Source organism: Gymnoscopelus microlampas (genome assembly GCF_963454915.1).
Source record: "Gymnoscopelus microlampas genome assembly, chromosome: 20".
In the NCBI taxonomy this organism is placed as follows: domain Eukaryota; kingdom Metazoa; phylum Chordata; class Actinopteri; order Myctophiformes; family Myctophidae; genus Gymnoscopelus; species Gymnoscopelus microlampas.
Window position 1 is genome coordinate 10462269 of NC_139957.1, and position 17920 is coordinate 10480188.

The following is a 17920-nucleotide window of genomic DNA, read 5'->3' on the forward strand; positions in this document are numbered from 1 at the left end:
TAGCTGTGCCTGTAGACCTGCTATTCTGTTGTTCAGTGTCCTGCGCTGGGATTGAATTATGCAGAATAAAGAGGTTTGAAGCTTCACAAGCCTGGAATGGGTCTATACAGTGGGTACGTTCATCAGTGTTTTAATCAGATGAACATCAACTCCATACACATTATTTATTTGCTGGAATACACAAATACTTTTTTATGCAGTGAAATTACACCAACAGAGTGGCAATATAATTTCGTTGAATGCTTGCATACAATGACAATAAAAAAAAAGGAATTCTGATAAAGGGTGCAAGGAAATTATTATACAAAGGTCTGCATTTACAAGTCAACAATCACCTACTGTATACCTTCTTAACATTTCTCAACTGACTTGCAGCACTATTTGTTGGTGTCACACAGTGACGCTGAACATAGTGACTTCCATTTCCACACCATTACATGTGAATACAAAAATACAATAAGCTCTCTGAGGACATAGGCTATAAGTGCTGCATTAATATCCTCAACCATATACATACAGTACATAAACCAATGACCATCCTGCATGTCACTGATGCAGGTTCATGCATCATATACCAAATTGAATGTATGCATGCCTCAACTTAATCACCAGGGCAGATTTATTGTTTTCCAATTCAAGTTGTGAATTTTAGCCTTTACACAAAACAAACCAAAATCTTTACTAAATAAATAAAATGTTCTTTGTTATTAAAGGAGTAGTTCACCCAAAAAAACTCATTACACACCCCAAGCCTTGATTTCATGGAGATTTTTTAGTTTGTCGCATTCCTAAGCCTATAATTTGATGACCTGCGGAAAGATGCTGATGTCTCCGGTAGGAGACTCTAAGTTGACACTTTGAGTCTCCTACCGGAGCCACCTCTGGTCATCAAATTATTGTCTTAGGAATGCGACAAAAACATCTCCATGGGGTGAGTAATCGATAGAAAAAAAGTCATTTTGGGGGTGAACTATCCCTTTTATTTCAATTCCAGAATTGGCTTTCAGGCTGTTCTGCATATATGATAATTTTCTTAACGCATAAGATATTTATTACATAAAGCGTGTGTTTTCCGTTAAAACCTGCAAACAAAGCTATGGGAACAGGAAACGGGTATGCCACCTTCTGGAAACCTGGGACTACAGTTATGCGCAAAACCGACCGTTTAATTGCACATTTTCTCTTACAACCATCTCAAGGTCAAAACAACATTTTGGAATATTTTATGAAAACTACCTCTTGCAGATGAACAGCCTCAAAGTAAATTTTGGTAGCATTGCCCTTGGAGCCCATTCCCTTTGTGAACAACAGAGACAGTCAGTCTTGTCTTCCCTCACTCACAGCAAAGCAGCAAGCTTCAGTTAGCCGACCAAAGCTAGACACACTCAGATGGACTCCATCCATTTGACATTTCCCCTCTGATGGTCGATGTTTTGTTTTAAAGAGCCCGTAAACAGGAAATGCCTTGTTTTGGGCATTTCCTCCTGAGAGCAGTTTTTCTGGGCGGGCGAAACAACTCACCTGATGACACTCTCAAGTGAGTAAACCCTCGAGTACATCGCCATCTTTTGGCTAGAATAATTCTTTCACTGCTTTCAATGGACACACCTCACAATACTACAGCTTATTTTTCATGACTTTGATATACTTAACTTTTTTATTTTTTAAATCATTCTAATTTGTCTGGGTGGTTTATGACATATTATTCTGTGGTCTGACAAACTTTGAACAAATAATTCTGCTTATAGGCCTACTCATTCTGGGTTAGGGTACTTCCTGTTTAAGGGCTCTTTAAGACCAGGAAAGCTGAGCCTGTGTTCAGCACGGAAAGATATCTTCCACTTTGGTGTGGTAGCGAGGCCATTGGTTGCAGTTTGTCACAGCAGCAACCTGGGTGACTGTCCATGTCAGTGTGTTCCTGAGAGGATGGACTGGCAGCGCGGGCACAAGCAGTCTGCTGACTCGGCAGTGTAGCGACGGCATCGTGGGCATCGGGCGGCTGAGGTCGGCACCACCGCAATGCTGTATGCGCTGTCCTCACGTATACCAGCACCTAACAACAGAGGAAGTTAACAGTTACCAAGCACCACCAACCAGATGGCAAAAATCTATATTTTGTTGCTGTCGGGCAGAAACCTCTCATCCCCAATCTTTTTTAAATAATCGATTAATTTGATTGGTTGGCATTAAGTGTTGCACCCCTAGACGTACCCTCCAGGTTGATGAGAAAGTTGCCCTTGCTGAGCAGGGTGTCGGGGGGCAAGTCTCTGGGCAGGGAGCTGGTCAGGGTTGTCCTTGCTGCCATCATAAGCTCCGTAAGCTGGGAGGAGGTGGTGGTGGGCTGCTCCTGGAGAGACTGGGGGTGCAGGAAAGAAAAATGTTAAGAGCAGTGGTTCTCAAACTTTTCTTTGTGAGCATGCCTCAATTCGGCCATTTTTTTAATAGTTTACTTTGTTGATAACTTTTGATGCAGTAATGGTGTTATTTATTATTTATCATTTTAGAGGTATTAAAAATGTCTTAAAAGTCCTTAAATTGTCACTTTAGAAATGTGCCGATGCCCTGTATACACTTACACTGTATGTTGGTTTGTTTACCGTTGAGTGAGAAAACAATGTTTCACATTAAGCAAATAATCTGGTGAAAAGTCTGGCTTGCGAGACTACATTAACCCTTACCTCCACGAGTTCAAACAGGAGGCCAGGGTCGATGGCGATGGTGAGGTCGTACTGGGCGGCGTTTTTGCCCGGGATGGAGGACAGGAAGGAGTCCCTGATGGCACACGCCCCTTCCACTGCCTCCTCCAAGCCTGGCCTCCGCCACACTGAGCTGCTTTTGATCCAGCCGCTTTGAAACAGTGTCTCCTCCTCTGCAGAAAACAAGGACCAGGTTTCCTGTGTAAGCATGCTGGCACAGGTCGCCGCTAAACACGTCTCCTTTCACAGAGATAGACCTTCTGCATAAAGACACTGACTAGAGCTGGGCTATTAACCAAAAGTATATCAAAACCAACCCAGTAGTTCTTGAACTTTTTTGTGCCAAGGACCCCCAAATTGATATATTTGCCCGCAGACCCCCATCTGACAATGTTTTGTGCCAGGAACCCCTGAAGAGAAGATTTGTGTTCAAAAATTTGTGTTCAATTTTATAATTGACTAACGAGAGATTAACCCTGTATTATACTTCGCTGTACAATGGTGGCATGCACAAATAGCGATCTAAATTGTTTTTAGAAAATATTGTGTTTAGAAAATATGCGATCTACAAGCTCACATGACGTGACGAGTTGTGAGCTGGTAGGTCTGCCATTCTCTACTTCTTTTTTTATGAATGTTTAATTAATTGTAATCGAAGCAAATGTTTTAGTTTTTTCTCCTTTTCTTTATGTAAAGCGACTTAGGGTACTTAGAAAAGCGCTATATAAATCTGAGCTATTATTATTATTAAGTCATTTCGCCCTGCCCGCCCCTAACTGAAACACGTGGAGCCATGCTCTCACACACACACACACACACATACTGTCATGTCCAGGTGCATGTAGGTAAACGTCTTCAGCCAGATGTGGCAGGATGGGAGCTATGGACCGGGTCACTCCGTCTAGGATCTCTTCTAAGACCGTCTGACACGACCGCCGGCCCAGAGAATCCTCTGCATCACAATACAACCTGACAGATGGAAGGGAGAGAAACAGAGTGAGTGAGTGAGAGACTATACTTGTGAGGGCCGAATGTCCCCAGAAGTATAGTTCAATTTGAGAAAAAGACAATTGTCCTGGTCCTTACAAGAGAAATAGTTGTTTTATGGTTAAAGAAGATTTCTAGAGTTTATAATTAGGAAAAGATTCAGGTTAGGGTTATGATTACGCATTTAGAGGTTAGGTTTAGGTGTTGAGGTTAGAGTTATGCCTGATTCATACCAAGTTTTCATGCCTGTGTTGTGCAATAAACATAGCAGATCTACTGTACAAGCTCACAACGCCTCGCAGGGCAACACTTTGTGGGCTTGTAGATTGGCCTATTTTTGGCTTTAAAGTTGCCATGTTAATGTCCTCACAGGTATAATACAAACGTGTGTGTGTGTGTGTGTGTGCTCGCGTGTGTGTGTGTGGGGAGAATCAGTAAAACTGAGGACTGGCATTAGATTTTACTGCAGTCCCAGTCTATCCAAGGGCAACATAAAAGCAAGCGTGGTGTGGTTTTATTGATCGTAACCATCGTTGCTTTTCATTATTATTTTATTAATCTCATTTCATCTGAATCCCTACACTGACCTATTAAGCACTTGTTAGTTTGATCTTGTTTTAATTGATATAGCCATTTATTCTTCCTTCATTGCTATTTGATTTGAGTGGTGTCTGTATTATGCTATTATTTATTCATTGCACCTCAGCAGCATTGAAAATGAGGGATCTACCTCAACACATTTTATGAGGGTTTACATACATTTCGTCTCTGTTGGGTGGAAACCTCATATGTGCAAAACTGTTCCTTTCAGGATTCAAATTCAGCGAGCTTGCAGATCTTACTTTTGATACTTTTGTGTGACGCTGTAGTGAGACCAAGTAGGGCGTTAATCCATGAAAAAGCAAAGAAAGTTAGAATATGGAGATAAGAGGTTTCTGCCCGACAGCAACGATATACAAAACGATGATTTACCTGTCCTTGATGATACTAAAGTAAAAGCTAGACAGGTCTCTGGAGATGAAAGCTTGCAGGATGCGGATGACTCTGCCTGCGTCACACTCACTGTAGGCGTCTGTCACCTGCCAAACACACACATGCATAGGGTCACTTAAACCCTCTGCTCTTAGTAAACTGTACTTGAGTTGGCTCTGTACTAGTGTCCGCCCCCCAGCCGCACACTCACCTTCATGCCGTATTCACGAAGCACGTGCAGCATGTACTGGTCGATGTAGTGCATTTCTTTGGGGTCCACAGCCTGAGTCCGGGGATCAAAACCACCCAGGTTGCCTAGCAGGAACTTCAGAGTGTTTCTCAGCTGAGAAAGAAAGGAATGAACAGCTGATACGTACAGCAATGTCCCTCTATGTATTCTATGCAGAACGAAATTTATTACACAGGTCCTGGTCATGTCAGGATAAATTAGAAGAATACACCTATACACAACATTAAAACCTCTAAATAATACCTAACACTATAGTGCAAATAATGCAATTGCACTGTGCCCACAAAACAATTCAATAACACGTTTTTAGCCTCATTAAAATGCTTCCATTTGTTCATTTTCATGGGCGTATTATCCATTTAGGAAAGCAGCTCACTTCCTGTGGTTTGAGCACATTTTTCCTACATTACACGTGATCAATACCTTATTAATGCTTTCTCTGGCAGAGTTGAGTGCACTGGGTCCAATCTGGACCTCGGAGAAAACGTTGGACTCTGCCACCCACCAGCGCAATGCATCTGCACCATATGCTGGCGTACTGGGGTCCTGAGAAAGAGGGAGAGACAGATGAAGGAGTGGAGGTAAGTGGAAGGACAGAATAAAGTTTTGATAGAAAAGGGATGACAAGAGGATTTTTGACAAGTCAAATTGCCACTGGTATGTAAGAACAGTTACACGCTCAATTAGTGGAATGCATTTCTAGGCTACATTCTAGGACAGGGCTACTCAACTTAAGATGGCTCAGGGGCCACTCAGCAAAATACCAAAAGTCCAAGGGGCCGCAAGCTAAAAATGACGGTCCTATTTTCGATTTTCAAGGTTAGGGTTGCCAACTCCCAGAGATTGAAATAAGGGACACCTATCCTGGGCGCGCGGCAAAGCCGCGCGGCCGAAAAAAAATGGGGGTCAAACCCCCCCAAAAACCCGAAATGCATAGAAAACTATGCATTATACCTGTAACAATTGATGTTTGTTTTTGAAAAAAAAAATAGCAACCCATATATTTGAACGGAAATGTATATTTTTTATCCTGTGCTTAAAAAAAAATAAATCTTTTTTTTCTTTTTTTTTTTTTTTTTTGGTTTGACCACAAGGGGCCGCCAAGACGCGGGCGGCGGGCCGCATGCGGCCCGCGGGCCGCGGGTTGAGTAGCGCTGTTCTAGGATCACAAAAAACTAAACAAAGATCGCTTAAAATCGTCACTCGTAAACTCTCTTAACCCATTCAATCCGGCAACGCATCATTTTAGACTTCTTTGGCTATTTAAAATTAGCAGATATGCAAGCTATTTACGAGCTTGTAGATTTATTTATTAATTTTGAACAATTGTGAAAATGTGTGCAAATCTTTGAATCTAGAAATGTCTTCTAAATCCTAATGGTTTAAAAAAAAACTAATGTTGCAACATTAGTGTTCCAGGGACCCCCCAGAAGAAAAGATTTGAGTTACAAATGTTCGCTTTAAACATTATATATTCAAAGATTTGCACAATGTTCATGATTTTTTTTTAAATAGCAGATATAGCTCATATATCTGCTATCTTTGAATAGCCAAAGACATCTAAAATGACACAGATGCATTCCCGGATTGAATGGGTTAAACCGTCAACTCTCTCCATCTCTCCTACCTTTCCTCCATTGATGATGGTGTCAGGATCCACCACGTTGCCTACAGACTTTGACATCTTCTCTCCTGTCTCACTGACGGCAAACCCATGGACCACCAGAGACCTAGACAAACACATCATGTACACAAACATGCACAGGTAGCGGTCAGCATCTCAAACCCAGCAACCATTTTATGCACAGGTATCCTCAGATTGAAGGAAGAAAATGGACATTAACTTATACTTAAACCTACTTAAACTTAATGTATACTGTTGTTCTGTATTGATGCCTTATTGTTTTCCTTGCCTTTGTATTGCTGTATACGACTGTAGTAGTTTCCTTCTCTGTACCTGTAACTCTTAACTGCTGTGCTGCCTCTGGACGACTGAAATTCCCCCACGGGATCAATAATAATAATCTATATCTAGCAGACATTTGTAAGGTTTTGTTTTTTTATTAGGGTTATCATTTTGAGGCTTTTGTATGACGCTGTAGTATGATCAAGTGGGGCGTTAATTTAACGAAAAAACACAAAAGGTTAAAATATGGAGATTTTATGGAGTTTCTGCCCAACAGCAACGATATGCTTATAGCTAGAAGTAGGAGGTCATATTGTAGCTATGTGACATTGTGATGGGGTGTCCTCTGCAATGCACACAGAAATGATCAATTTCCCCTGCGGGATCAATAAGGGTATCTACCTATCAGTCTACACACACACTTATTTAATTACTTGACAGAAGTTGATACTGACTTGTAAGGTGCTTTATTTCTCACGGCAACGCTGGTGAGCAGCGAGGACTGAAACCAGCCGCCGAGCTGATCCTTCCCCTCCATGTACACATCCGCCCTGGAGTCAGAGTCTGGAGGCACACAGCCAAGGAACAATAATTGTCATTATTGACATTATATAACCATTTAAGTCAGAAAAAAGAGTGAACTACAAAGGTACATGGCGTGATACAGAGGCACAGCACAAAAGATTAGTGTCAGGAATAACAGAGTAGTTTGTCCACCACAGATGAAAGTCTAGAAAGACAAGAGAGGCCATGACCAGTGTTATTTGGGATGCTGCAACGCGACAGAAGAATTGCTTTTACGGTCTAATGTCCACAAACTCTTTCACCCATGACTTGACAAAATAACCATTGACCAATAGACCTTCTAGCAGGACCAATCTTTTGTACATAGAATAGGGTTAGGTTTCCCAGAGGCACAATGATACCACTGTTCTATATCATTATGTGTTCAAGAGAGCTCTGTGAAACGTATCCACTTTCCACCCTCTTGCCCCTATTTTGGGCAAGTCGATATACTGTAGTGTGGGCTAAATGTTTAAAAAAAGAAATCGAAAATATCAAAAATAGCCTCTACAAGCTCACAACGTGTCGTGACCTGTTATGAGCTTGTAGATCGGCTATTTTTGCTGCGCAACAAAGTATAAAATAGGGCATACTGTAAGTGTTTAAATGCCTTTGAGAAACCGAAAAGGAAGCTCTTTTAACTAGCTGGCAGGTTTGTAGATAGACGGTTACAGATTTATGGTAACAGTCCATTACAGACACTACTGTCCATCACAGGCAAATGTGACAAAGTTTTTTTCAGCCTCGTCAGCTGCCGTGGTGAGACAGCCCACAGACAGGACGCCGGACCACATCAATGCCCAGTGGACGGACGGGAGGGCTGGTCCTGGAAAATAAGACATAAAAATACCACGGTGCTCTCCCAAGCAATGTGCTCTGTCAGGAGGCCTACATGCAAAGGAGAAACAAGTGGTGGTTCAAAAGAAGAGGGTTGAGGTCGTTTTAGCTCCAGGAGGAAAAGAAATAACCAACTGCACCGTGCAAGTTTTACACAGAGCATTTGACCGTGTGAGATAAGAGAAAATATTTAAAGACAAAGAGGGCGCTTGGGGATGCAAGTGTTTCTTTCTCTTTTTTTTGCGACAGGGAGGTAGGTGGTTGGCTGAGTAACCTGTGACCAGGGGTTTGCGTAGGGCAGCAGGGAGCCAGCTGAACCGAGACGGAGGAGAGTCTGCTCCCTCTGGGTCTCCCCCCTCCTCCTCCTCCATCTCCTCTGGAAATGACAACACAACTAGGGCTGTCACGATCACAAACTAAAGTTGACGATTAATTGTCACACGAATAATTACAATTAAGGATTTAATTGTGTTTTTGGCACTGAACATTTGAAAATATGAATAAAAACGTAATTTCTGTTTGCCTTTTAGGCTTCGTAATCAAACATTGCACAGGGCAGATATGACAAATACCTGAAATATACAAAGAAATTACTGACATATTTAATAATTGTATACTTAAAAAAAAACAATACCAGAAATAGCTGATCTACAAGCTTACACATGTAAGCTTGTTGATCGACTATTCCTGCAATTTCTGGAAAATGTTAGAACATTTTTCAACATAGAAATGATGACGATTAAGACGATTATCTTAAATAATTGCGATTGAGGCGATTATGTAATAATTGTGACAGGCCTAAACACAACCGAACCACACTGCACGTTGACTATTCTGCTGACTGAAAAACACTTAGCACAATGACTCGCGGACGCTGAGGTAGCACTGGGCGTTAATCCAAGGTTCTCATCCGTAAAGCCAGTACAGCTTCGGTAGAACCGTGTTGTGTGAGACAATCCAGTTAGCACTCTACAGCGCATTGCGTAAGTTTAAGTAGCTTTCAACACACTATCGCTAATGAACGGCCACTTGATTAAAAGAGTTATTGTAGGCTACTTGTCCTTGGCTTAACAAAGAGGTGAGCGTACTTCTACTGCTTTTAATGCAGGCCTGAATGGCAGTGATGGTATTAACCTTACAGTGTAGAGAACAGGATTTTATTCATTCATTAAAATGTACGTGTCATATGTATATCATGTACATCAACTATAAGCTATTTCCTGTAGTTTCTAAGTAAATTCTATAATAATAAATAAAAGACGGGCTGAAACCTCATTATGTCCAAAACTGTTACTTTTCAGGATTCAAATAAAAAAATAGCTAAAGAAGCAGATCTACAAGCTCAAAATGTGTTGCTTCACGCCGCGTTTCGAACATGTGGATCTGCTACTTTTGATGCTTTTGTGTGACGCTGTAGTATGATCAAGTAGGGCGTTGATTTATGAAATAAAAACACAGAGAGCAACGAAATGTAGTGTCTTGATTGGCCAGATGTGGGACAATGTTACCTTCCAGTACTGCTGCCCATGATGCTCCGCTGTCAAACCAGATGTCCAACACGTCTTCTCCACGAACGTAGTCACTCACTGGGCCTGCAGCACTCTGACACACGCACACGCACACGCACACACACACACACACACACACACACACACACACACACACACACACACATTAGCAACAAGCCAATTGTACAGTAAGTGGGGAAACACAGTCAGTTTGAAACAGAGACTAGCCACTGACCTGCTTAAGCACCGTTGGTGGCAACAGCTCATCCATGGGCAGCTCCCACCAGCAGTCACTGCCTTTCTCTTTAAACAGCTGGGATATATGAGACACTGTGTGTCTACATGAAACACAAACAAGGAGACAGAGTTGTGAATCTGTGTATGCATGACTTGTGCCACAAATACACATTGAAGGGGGTGTTAAGTTTTAAATAGCTCTATATTCCGATTGACGTGTTTGTTCAATAACAGGGGTCTCCCCATCTCTGCAGCTATTTAGTAAACAGAAAATAAATGTTCCGGTCAGGATACAAATTTTATTTATCCAGTGAGGAGATATTAAAAGTAACAAAATAATGAGCAGACAAAATTGGAACTGGAACACTTTCAAATTTAAGCTGATAAATGATCTTTATGGAGTTCTCTCTCCTGATTGTATAAAATTGGTATCCTGGAAATCGATTTTCTGATTAATAAAGAGCTGGGTTCAGAAACCCGCCTACCAGTGACAAGAGCCTGTAAACGTGTTTCATTTGATGTGTGTGGGTGTTGTGTTTACTTGTTGAGCAGTGGCTCTGCAGTGTCTTTGTGGTAGAACACTGGGATGGGGACGCCCCAGCTCCGCTGTCTGGAGATGCACCAATACGTTCTCCTGTCCAGCATGGCCTGCAGACTGGCGCGCGCCGACTCCGGTACCACACGCACCTTCTGCAGAACCTCCTGTTAACACACACACACACAAATTTGTATTTCTATATTTGTGAGGACATCAGCATTTTAGGACGGCAATTTTATGAATGCCATTTTTACAATTTTAAACCCAAAGCTGAAAATAGCAGATCTGCAAGCTCACACCGCGACGTAGCGCGACACATTGTGACATATGTAGATTTGCTATTTTCGGTGCACAACACCGGCATGCGCCTAAGTTTAATCATGCACTAGTTCAACCCCAACCCCATGTAAAATGTTAGATGATATATGTTTAAGGAAACAAAAACAAATTGGTGACATTAGCTGTATGACTTCGGCTAATACAGCTGATATCCTATTATCCTGTTAATTACTAAATAATAGTACAAACATACGACACACCGCTTTTGTAAAGCATCACATTTGGCTACTAATGTGATGATCCTGCTGCATGTAGATTGTTGTTTCAGCACTGAAAGCATGGTAGCATTGAGAGGTGCCTGGTGACTCAGCCAGTTAGTGCACAGACCATATCAGTCTAGTCCAGTGGTTTTCAAGCCTTTTCATGCCAAGGACCCCCAAATACGTTGCAGCGAGCTTGTACATTTGCTATTTTCGCAGTACAACAAGACATACTGGCTTCTAATGGAAGTTTAACTTTAATCCAGTCAGTCAGTCCGTACCTTGGCCTTGTCTTTGAGTGAGGCGGTGTTGATGAACCACTGTTTACTGGGTCTGATGACTACAGGCTGTTTGGTCCTCCAGTCGTACGGGTAGCTGTGGACACATGGCTCCTCCTTTACCAGGGCTCCACATGCCTTCAACATAGAAATCACTGACACACACAGACAGACAGACAACCAGTCAGGCAGATACATATGAAGACAATATCGTTGCTGTCGGGCAGAAACCTCTCCATATTTTTGTGTTTTTAATGTAAGTTAATGCCCTTCTTGATCATACTACAGCGTCACACAAAAGCATCAGACGTAGCAGATCCACAAGCTCGCTTGTAGATCTGCTACTTTTGAATTGAAATCCTGAAAAGTAACGCAGGTTCGCACCCGACAGAGACGATATACAGTATCTACATCAGAAAAACAACAGTAGATACAGGAAGACGCAAACCCACAGTATTAACTGTGTCTACCTTTGTCAGTGCCTTCTCCCATTACTGACAGATTGTGCAGATCAGGGCCAGCCAGCTCAGTGAACTTGCCATCCTCATCCACTATACATTCCTACAGGAGAACACACACACACACACACACACACACACACACACACACACACACACACACACACACACACACACACACACACACACACACACACACACACACACACACACACACACACACACTTAACTGTGTAGTACATTAGCCAGTTTAAATGCATCATGCATGTGGGCCTTAGTTGCTGGTTGTATTGTACAAACATTGGTATAATCCAATGGTCCTCAAATCATATGTCTTTTTTTTATTTTTGGACATACAAAAGCATCAGTAAGCTTTTCAAGGCAGCCATAAATAGTTGTGTAATGTTATGTATTTAGTTCAGTAGGTGTTAATTAAGGCTGTGTTCCATTCAGGTCAAACAGAGTCAGGTTGCTGCCATTATGCATGTTGGCTCACTGGAAAGACTCTGTTTCATGACAATATGGCTGCTGTGAAAAAAGCCTATTGTTAGATAGGTCAAAGACCATTATACAGACAGTTTAAACTGTTAAGCCACAATGTAACCATCCATTCAGTAATAGAAACAGATAATAGAGCATACCACAGACAGTTTAAACTGTGAAGCCACACTGTAATCATCCATTCCGTGAGCCGGTGCTGTGTGGACCAATCCCGTTCCTTTCGCCATAGTCACATGATTGGCTGGCAATAAGGGCACTTCCTTATCGGGAATCGTGGGATGTTTGCAAACCCCACCTTCAAGTTGAGAGCCTTGGGAGAGACCAAGAAGCAGGTTTAACATAGTAAAGTGTGCGTGTGCACTGTGCAGTGTGCACATGAGTTTGTTGGGTTGCTTTGTGTTGCACGAGTGAATATGGCTTATCAAGGGAGATTAACCACTTAAACCCCAGCATCCTCATTGTGGGGAAGGCTTTCACAGAAAATAGCATATAGGGGGTTTAAGTGGTTAAACAAATAGATGCATGGATGACTGCCATGAATGTCCATAATTTAGAAGTGTGTGTCCGAGTGTATTACCTGTGAATGTGCCCAAAGTCTCCAGCTCTGTGCCCAACAGCGCTGCCAAGCTAGCCGTGCGCTCTGTAGCCACTAGCATCAGCTCTGAGCTGTCTGCCCTCTTCAGCACAGAGTACCTTTACACCACAACATTAGCAGAGAGTTACTAAGCATTCACCACAACACTAGAGAGGTTTTGTAATGTTTGATTCATCTCTACTCCTGGTTCTATTAACATTTTCTTTCATTTTTTTAATACACAGAATCAAATGTTTTATGCCATGATCAAATGTTTTATGAGCCACCAGGATGCCTGGATGGTTTGGTTCCAGGCTTAGAATAATGTATATAAATATTAAGGAATGTGGGTGTAGAGTGCATTTTTAACTGCTAGAGTGTACCAATATAACCAAATGGACCCGTAATGATCCATTTGGTTACATTTGTATACTCAGAGTTAACACTTAGGTTTACGGTGTACTGTAGGTGCCAGTTTATGGTACTACTCACTGGGCGTTGGGCATGTAACAGACAGCCTGGTTGGCAGGGATGGTCCATGGCTGTGTGGTCCACACCAACACCGACATACTGCCCAGATCCACTGAGATACATACACAGACAGACCAACAATATGAAATCAATACATTGTCGTCTATATTGTACAAATTAATGCAAAACGTTTAGTGTGTGTGTGTGTGTGTGTGTGTGTGTGTGTGTGTGTGTGTGTGTGTGTGTGTGTGTGTGTGTGTGTGTGTGTGTGTGTGTGTGTGTGTGTGTGTTACCCGTCTCCTCGGCCAGCTTAGGTGGCAGTGTAGCTATAGGGAATGTGGCATAGATGGCCTTGCTGACATGCTGAGGGTTGTACTCCAACTCTGCCTCCGCTAGGGCCGTTCTGCAGACAGGGAGAAAGACGCAGGAGACTGACGAACTGAAAAGAGTCTTCAAGTCCGCCCATGAATCGGTGTAGAAAAGGATCAAAGCGACCATAAATAAAAAGGAACAGCAGGTGTAGCAGTTATGTGTGCTTCCTACCTGGAGGATGGAGACCAGAAGACTGGCTTGTAGTCCTGGTAGATCAGCCCCTGCAGAAGAGCACAGAGTAACCGTAAATGACAAATATACAACTACTGATGTCACCAAGGTTAATGGTAGATAATTGAACAGTTAGTGGCAAAAAGAATAAAGTGCCATCAGGTACCTTGCTATGCATGTCCTGGAAGACCTTTAGCTGCGCCGCCTCGTAAGACCCATCAAACGTGTAGTAGCACTTGTCCCAGTCGGCCATCACTCCCCAGCGCTGGAAAGCTGCCCTTTGTCGGGCTATGGCTCCTTCCGCAAACTCACGCGCTGGGCGAGGAGAGAAATGTATATAACATATGAATGATATAGAAATATAGTACGTACACGTATAGCAAAAGGCGCAGCTGGCCAATAGATGATATGCAAGGTTTAAGTAAAATGAAAGTGTGAAGTGCGTGACCGCAACACATAACATGACCTCTCACCTTTCTGTCTGATCTGCAGAGGGCTGAGGTCACTGGTTCCCAGCTCCCCCAGAGCCTTCAGCTCGATGGGCAGGCCGTGGCAGTCCCAGCCAGGCACATAGTGGACCTGCCTCCCCCTCAGCATCTCAAAACGGTTACGGATGTCTTTCAGGATCTGGAGCAACCAAAATAGTAATACAGTGAAGGCCTAATCGGCAGTCAGAATCAATGTATGTATGATTAGATGCTGGAATTCAAGCTTCTCTGGCTGTGTTTAAGACGTGTAACTATCATTAGATGGACTCATAACCCGTTTTTATCATAAATCTAAGTACAGTTGCCAGCAATCAAGTCTAGGTTGACAATGACCAGATAATGTCAGTCGCTCAGGAGTGGCCGACCGCCTGGGAACCACTTAGGATAAAGATGTGCTATACAAATGCAGACCATTTACCATCATGTCCAGTCACATTCTGGTAGGAAATAGCTGAAAATGCATGACAACATTGACAAGACCAGGCATTGATTACCTTATTTAATGCATGTCCAACGTGGGGGTCGCCGTTTGCATATGGGGGTCCGTCATGAAGGCAGAACTCTTTTTTGGCCTTTCTCTCTCTCTGCCATGAGTACAGCTCTGCAAAAGCACACTCCTGCCCCACACAAAGTCAAGTTGAGGAGGACAATTAATGTCAAACACGATCAAGAACCCAGAGTCTAGCATTCACACATTCTTAGACACATTCTTGTGTGCGCTGTGTGTAACTCTGAGAGTTCTCCGAGATGTGCAGACTCTCAGAGTTAAACTGTTCTACCCCGGATTTGAACCCGGGTCTCCTGCACAAGTGCTGAATATTTTTTTACCACTTAGGTAATAAGAGCCTGCCTGCTTGCTCAGGGCAGAAATTGAATTTTGACCTTCAGGCTTGTCAACCAGTTGTGTCAAACCAGACACAGCATCTAAATGTCTCAATGGAAGAGCAGGGAAACCTAATGAAACCCAATTCGCCAACTGTATAATTTACATTGTATCAACATACTCTATCATACAGATTGGACAAATAACATTGTAATCACACAAAAAAACTGTGACATTAGAGGAGCTTTAAATGTGGATTAGATCCAACTAGACTGTGTCGATGTCTCTCTCTCTCTCTCTTGCCTGCTGGATGTGAAGCTCTCGGTCCAGCAGCTTCTGTCCAGTGAGCTTCATGGGGAAGTCAGTGCGGGGAAGCAGCACACTGTCCCGGTACTGTCCCTCCACCGCAGCCCCGGCGGCTGCTGCGGCTTCTGCGGGCTTACCTTCCCCCGAACTGACGCACCAGCGGCGGCTACAGCTGAAGGAGAGTGCGGGGTGGAGGACACTGACAGCACCGCTCCGCCGCGCAGAGCTGCCTCCTGACCCCCATCTCGCCAGGCTTCGGCTCACTGCCGAAATACGGCACAGCAACATGGGAGAGGCCAAAGTTGCCCTTGTTGTGGGGCTGACGGTTAATGTTTGTTTTTTTGTTTTTGTTTTTTACGCCTTTCTTTCTTTATTTCGGTGCTGTCGCAGTGTTGTCTAATGTCGACCTCCCTGTGCGCCAGTGTTTCTTCTGTTTCTTCTGTTTCTTCCGGAACGCCTGGATGAGCGGACACCTACGGAAAGGAACAAGGGACAAAGTCGGAAGCGTAAATCAAACGTAAGTTTTTTTTGTTATTAATTTGTTTTCTTTTGTTCTCTGTTTTCATACGTCTTATTTTCCAGTGGTGGAAATGGTACTCACATATTTTACTTGAGTAAAAGTATCAATACTGCAATCTAGAAATACTCTGTTACAAGTAAAGGTCTGGAATTCAACATTTACTTTAAATTTAAAAGTACAAAAGTATTGTATGTACTTAAAGTACTAAAAGTAGAAAGTACTCATTATGCAGAATGTCCCATTTCACAAGCTTTCAAGAAATGTATCTTATAATAAAATAGAAGGGCTATCATGTTGTGCCACTGGATGGCGCTGTAACCCACTGTGAGAAACCAGACAGTACTGCACCCACAAAACAATCCTCTCCACTATGATCACACACTTGTCCCCTTTGTTATTTTCTCTATTGTTATGATGACTATATTGTGTATGCAAAACGTTGGGAGATTGTACGGAAATTAATTTCTACCACTCTTTTACACCTGCAAACAAGTTTAACTTATTTGGTAGATTAATAGTGTGATTATCCCGAGTCCCATCTAATGCCAAAAGAATACATAAATAAAGTTGTCTGTGAAAGCATTCCCTATCTATTAAAGTACTGTATCTCTGTCCAGTGGTGTAAAGTAACTACTTCAATTGTAAAGTAAAGTAAGTACATTTACTCAAGTAATGTACTTAAGTGCATTTTTTAGGTACTTTTACTTTACGGGAGTATTTCCAATTGTCTATACTTTTCTCTACTCCACTACATCTCAGAGGCAAATATTGCACTTTTACTCCACTGCAATTATTGGAAAACTTGAGTTACTAGTTACTTTGCAGATATACATTATTACATTATAAAACATACATGAATCACTTTATGATCAATAAGCTCAAAGCAATAGGCTTTGATGACACGTCGGTGAAATGGATGAGATCCTACCTGGAAGGGAGGGAGCAAGTGGTGGAAGTAAACGGCACCCAGTCCCCTCCCCTCCCAGTGACTTGTGGTGTTCCTCAAGGAAGCATACTAGGACCACTACTATTCCTGATATATGTGAATGATATGTCTTCAGCTTGCGACTGCAAACTGTTCCTGTTCGCAGATGACTCGGCTCTGCTGGTCTCGGACAGGGACAGGCTGCAGGTTGAGAAAACTCTCAGCACTGAACTCAACAAGATCTGCATCTGGCTCTCCGACAACAAACTCTCATTACACCTGGGTAAAACTGAATCCATCCTCTTTGGGTCCAACCCTAACCTTAGAAAGGCTGAGAGTTTCACGATCAAAGTGGGTGAAAATGTTATCACAAGAAAGGAGGAAATTACCTACCTGGGTTCCATCTTGGAGGCAAACCTCTCAGGTGACAAAAACGCTGAAAAGACGATCAAAAAGGTCCACAAAATAACACGGAGGATGTGGAGGCTTGTTCGTAAAGTCAGTAAGAATACTCTGAAGATTCTTGTAGGGGCCCTCATACAAGGTCATTATGATTATGCATGCACTTCATGGTATCACAACACCTCCAAGGCCCTAAAAACAAGGCTCCAAACATCCCAAAACAAACTTGTAAGGCTACTTCTTGGCCTCAATTACAAAACCCATCTAACCCCTGATCATTTTGCTAGGATTGGATGGCTTAGGGTTGAGGACAGAGTACAGCAACTTGCTATGGGCCTGGTCTTCAAGATACACCACAACATTGGGATCCCCCTGTATTTGTCAAAATACTTCCAAAATGTTAATCAAGTCCATGATCATAACACCAGAGGCAGCTCCACAAACCATGTTCAACCCAGATTTGGCACAACAAAGGGAATGAACTCTTTCTCATGCTATTCATCTAAAATGTGGAATGCCCTACCAAAAGGAGTAAAGGAGTGTAAAACCCTACTCACTTTCAAAAATGCCCTAAAGATACACCTTCAGGAGGCTGCA

The 17920-nt window shown here is 42.6% G+C and overlaps 1 protein-coding gene across 3 annotated transcripts; it reads right to left on the reverse strand.

The window, feature by feature from the left end:
* Positions 1-150: 150 nt before the first annotated feature.
* On the reverse strand, positions 151-15927 carry iars2 (isoleucyl-tRNA synthetase 2, mitochondrial). 3 transcript variants are annotated; one of them, XM_084045758.1, is made up of 24 exons: positions 15474-15926; positions 14842-14964; positions 14333-14486; positions 14026-14174; positions 13860-13909; positions 13610-13719; positions 13338-13428; positions 12849-12964; positions 12412-12581; positions 11783-11873; positions 11316-11467; positions 10499-10659; positions 9956-10058; positions 9721-9814; positions 8487-8588; positions 7267-7375; positions 6533-6635; positions 5329-5451; positions 4867-4998; positions 4656-4762; positions 3520-3665; positions 2679-2869; positions 2212-2356; positions 151-2053 (listed from the first exon to the last, which is right to left on the reverse strand). In XM_084045758.1, the coding sequence occupies exons 1-24, from the start codon at positions 15762-15764 to the stop codon at positions 1908-1910; spliced, it is 3159 nt and encodes a 1052-aa protein (XP_083901884.1). In that variant the 5' UTR covers positions 15765-15926; the 3' UTR covers positions 151-1907. The 3 variants fall into 3 exon arrangements, with proteins under 3 accessions (XP_083901884.1, XP_083901885.1, XP_083901886.1); XM_084045759.1 differs by lacking the exon at positions 8487-8588; XM_084045760.1 differs by lacking the exon at positions 2679-2869 and having other exon boundaries at positions 1906-2053; positions 15474-15927.
* Between the last annotated feature and the right edge of the window lie 1993 nt (positions 15928-17920).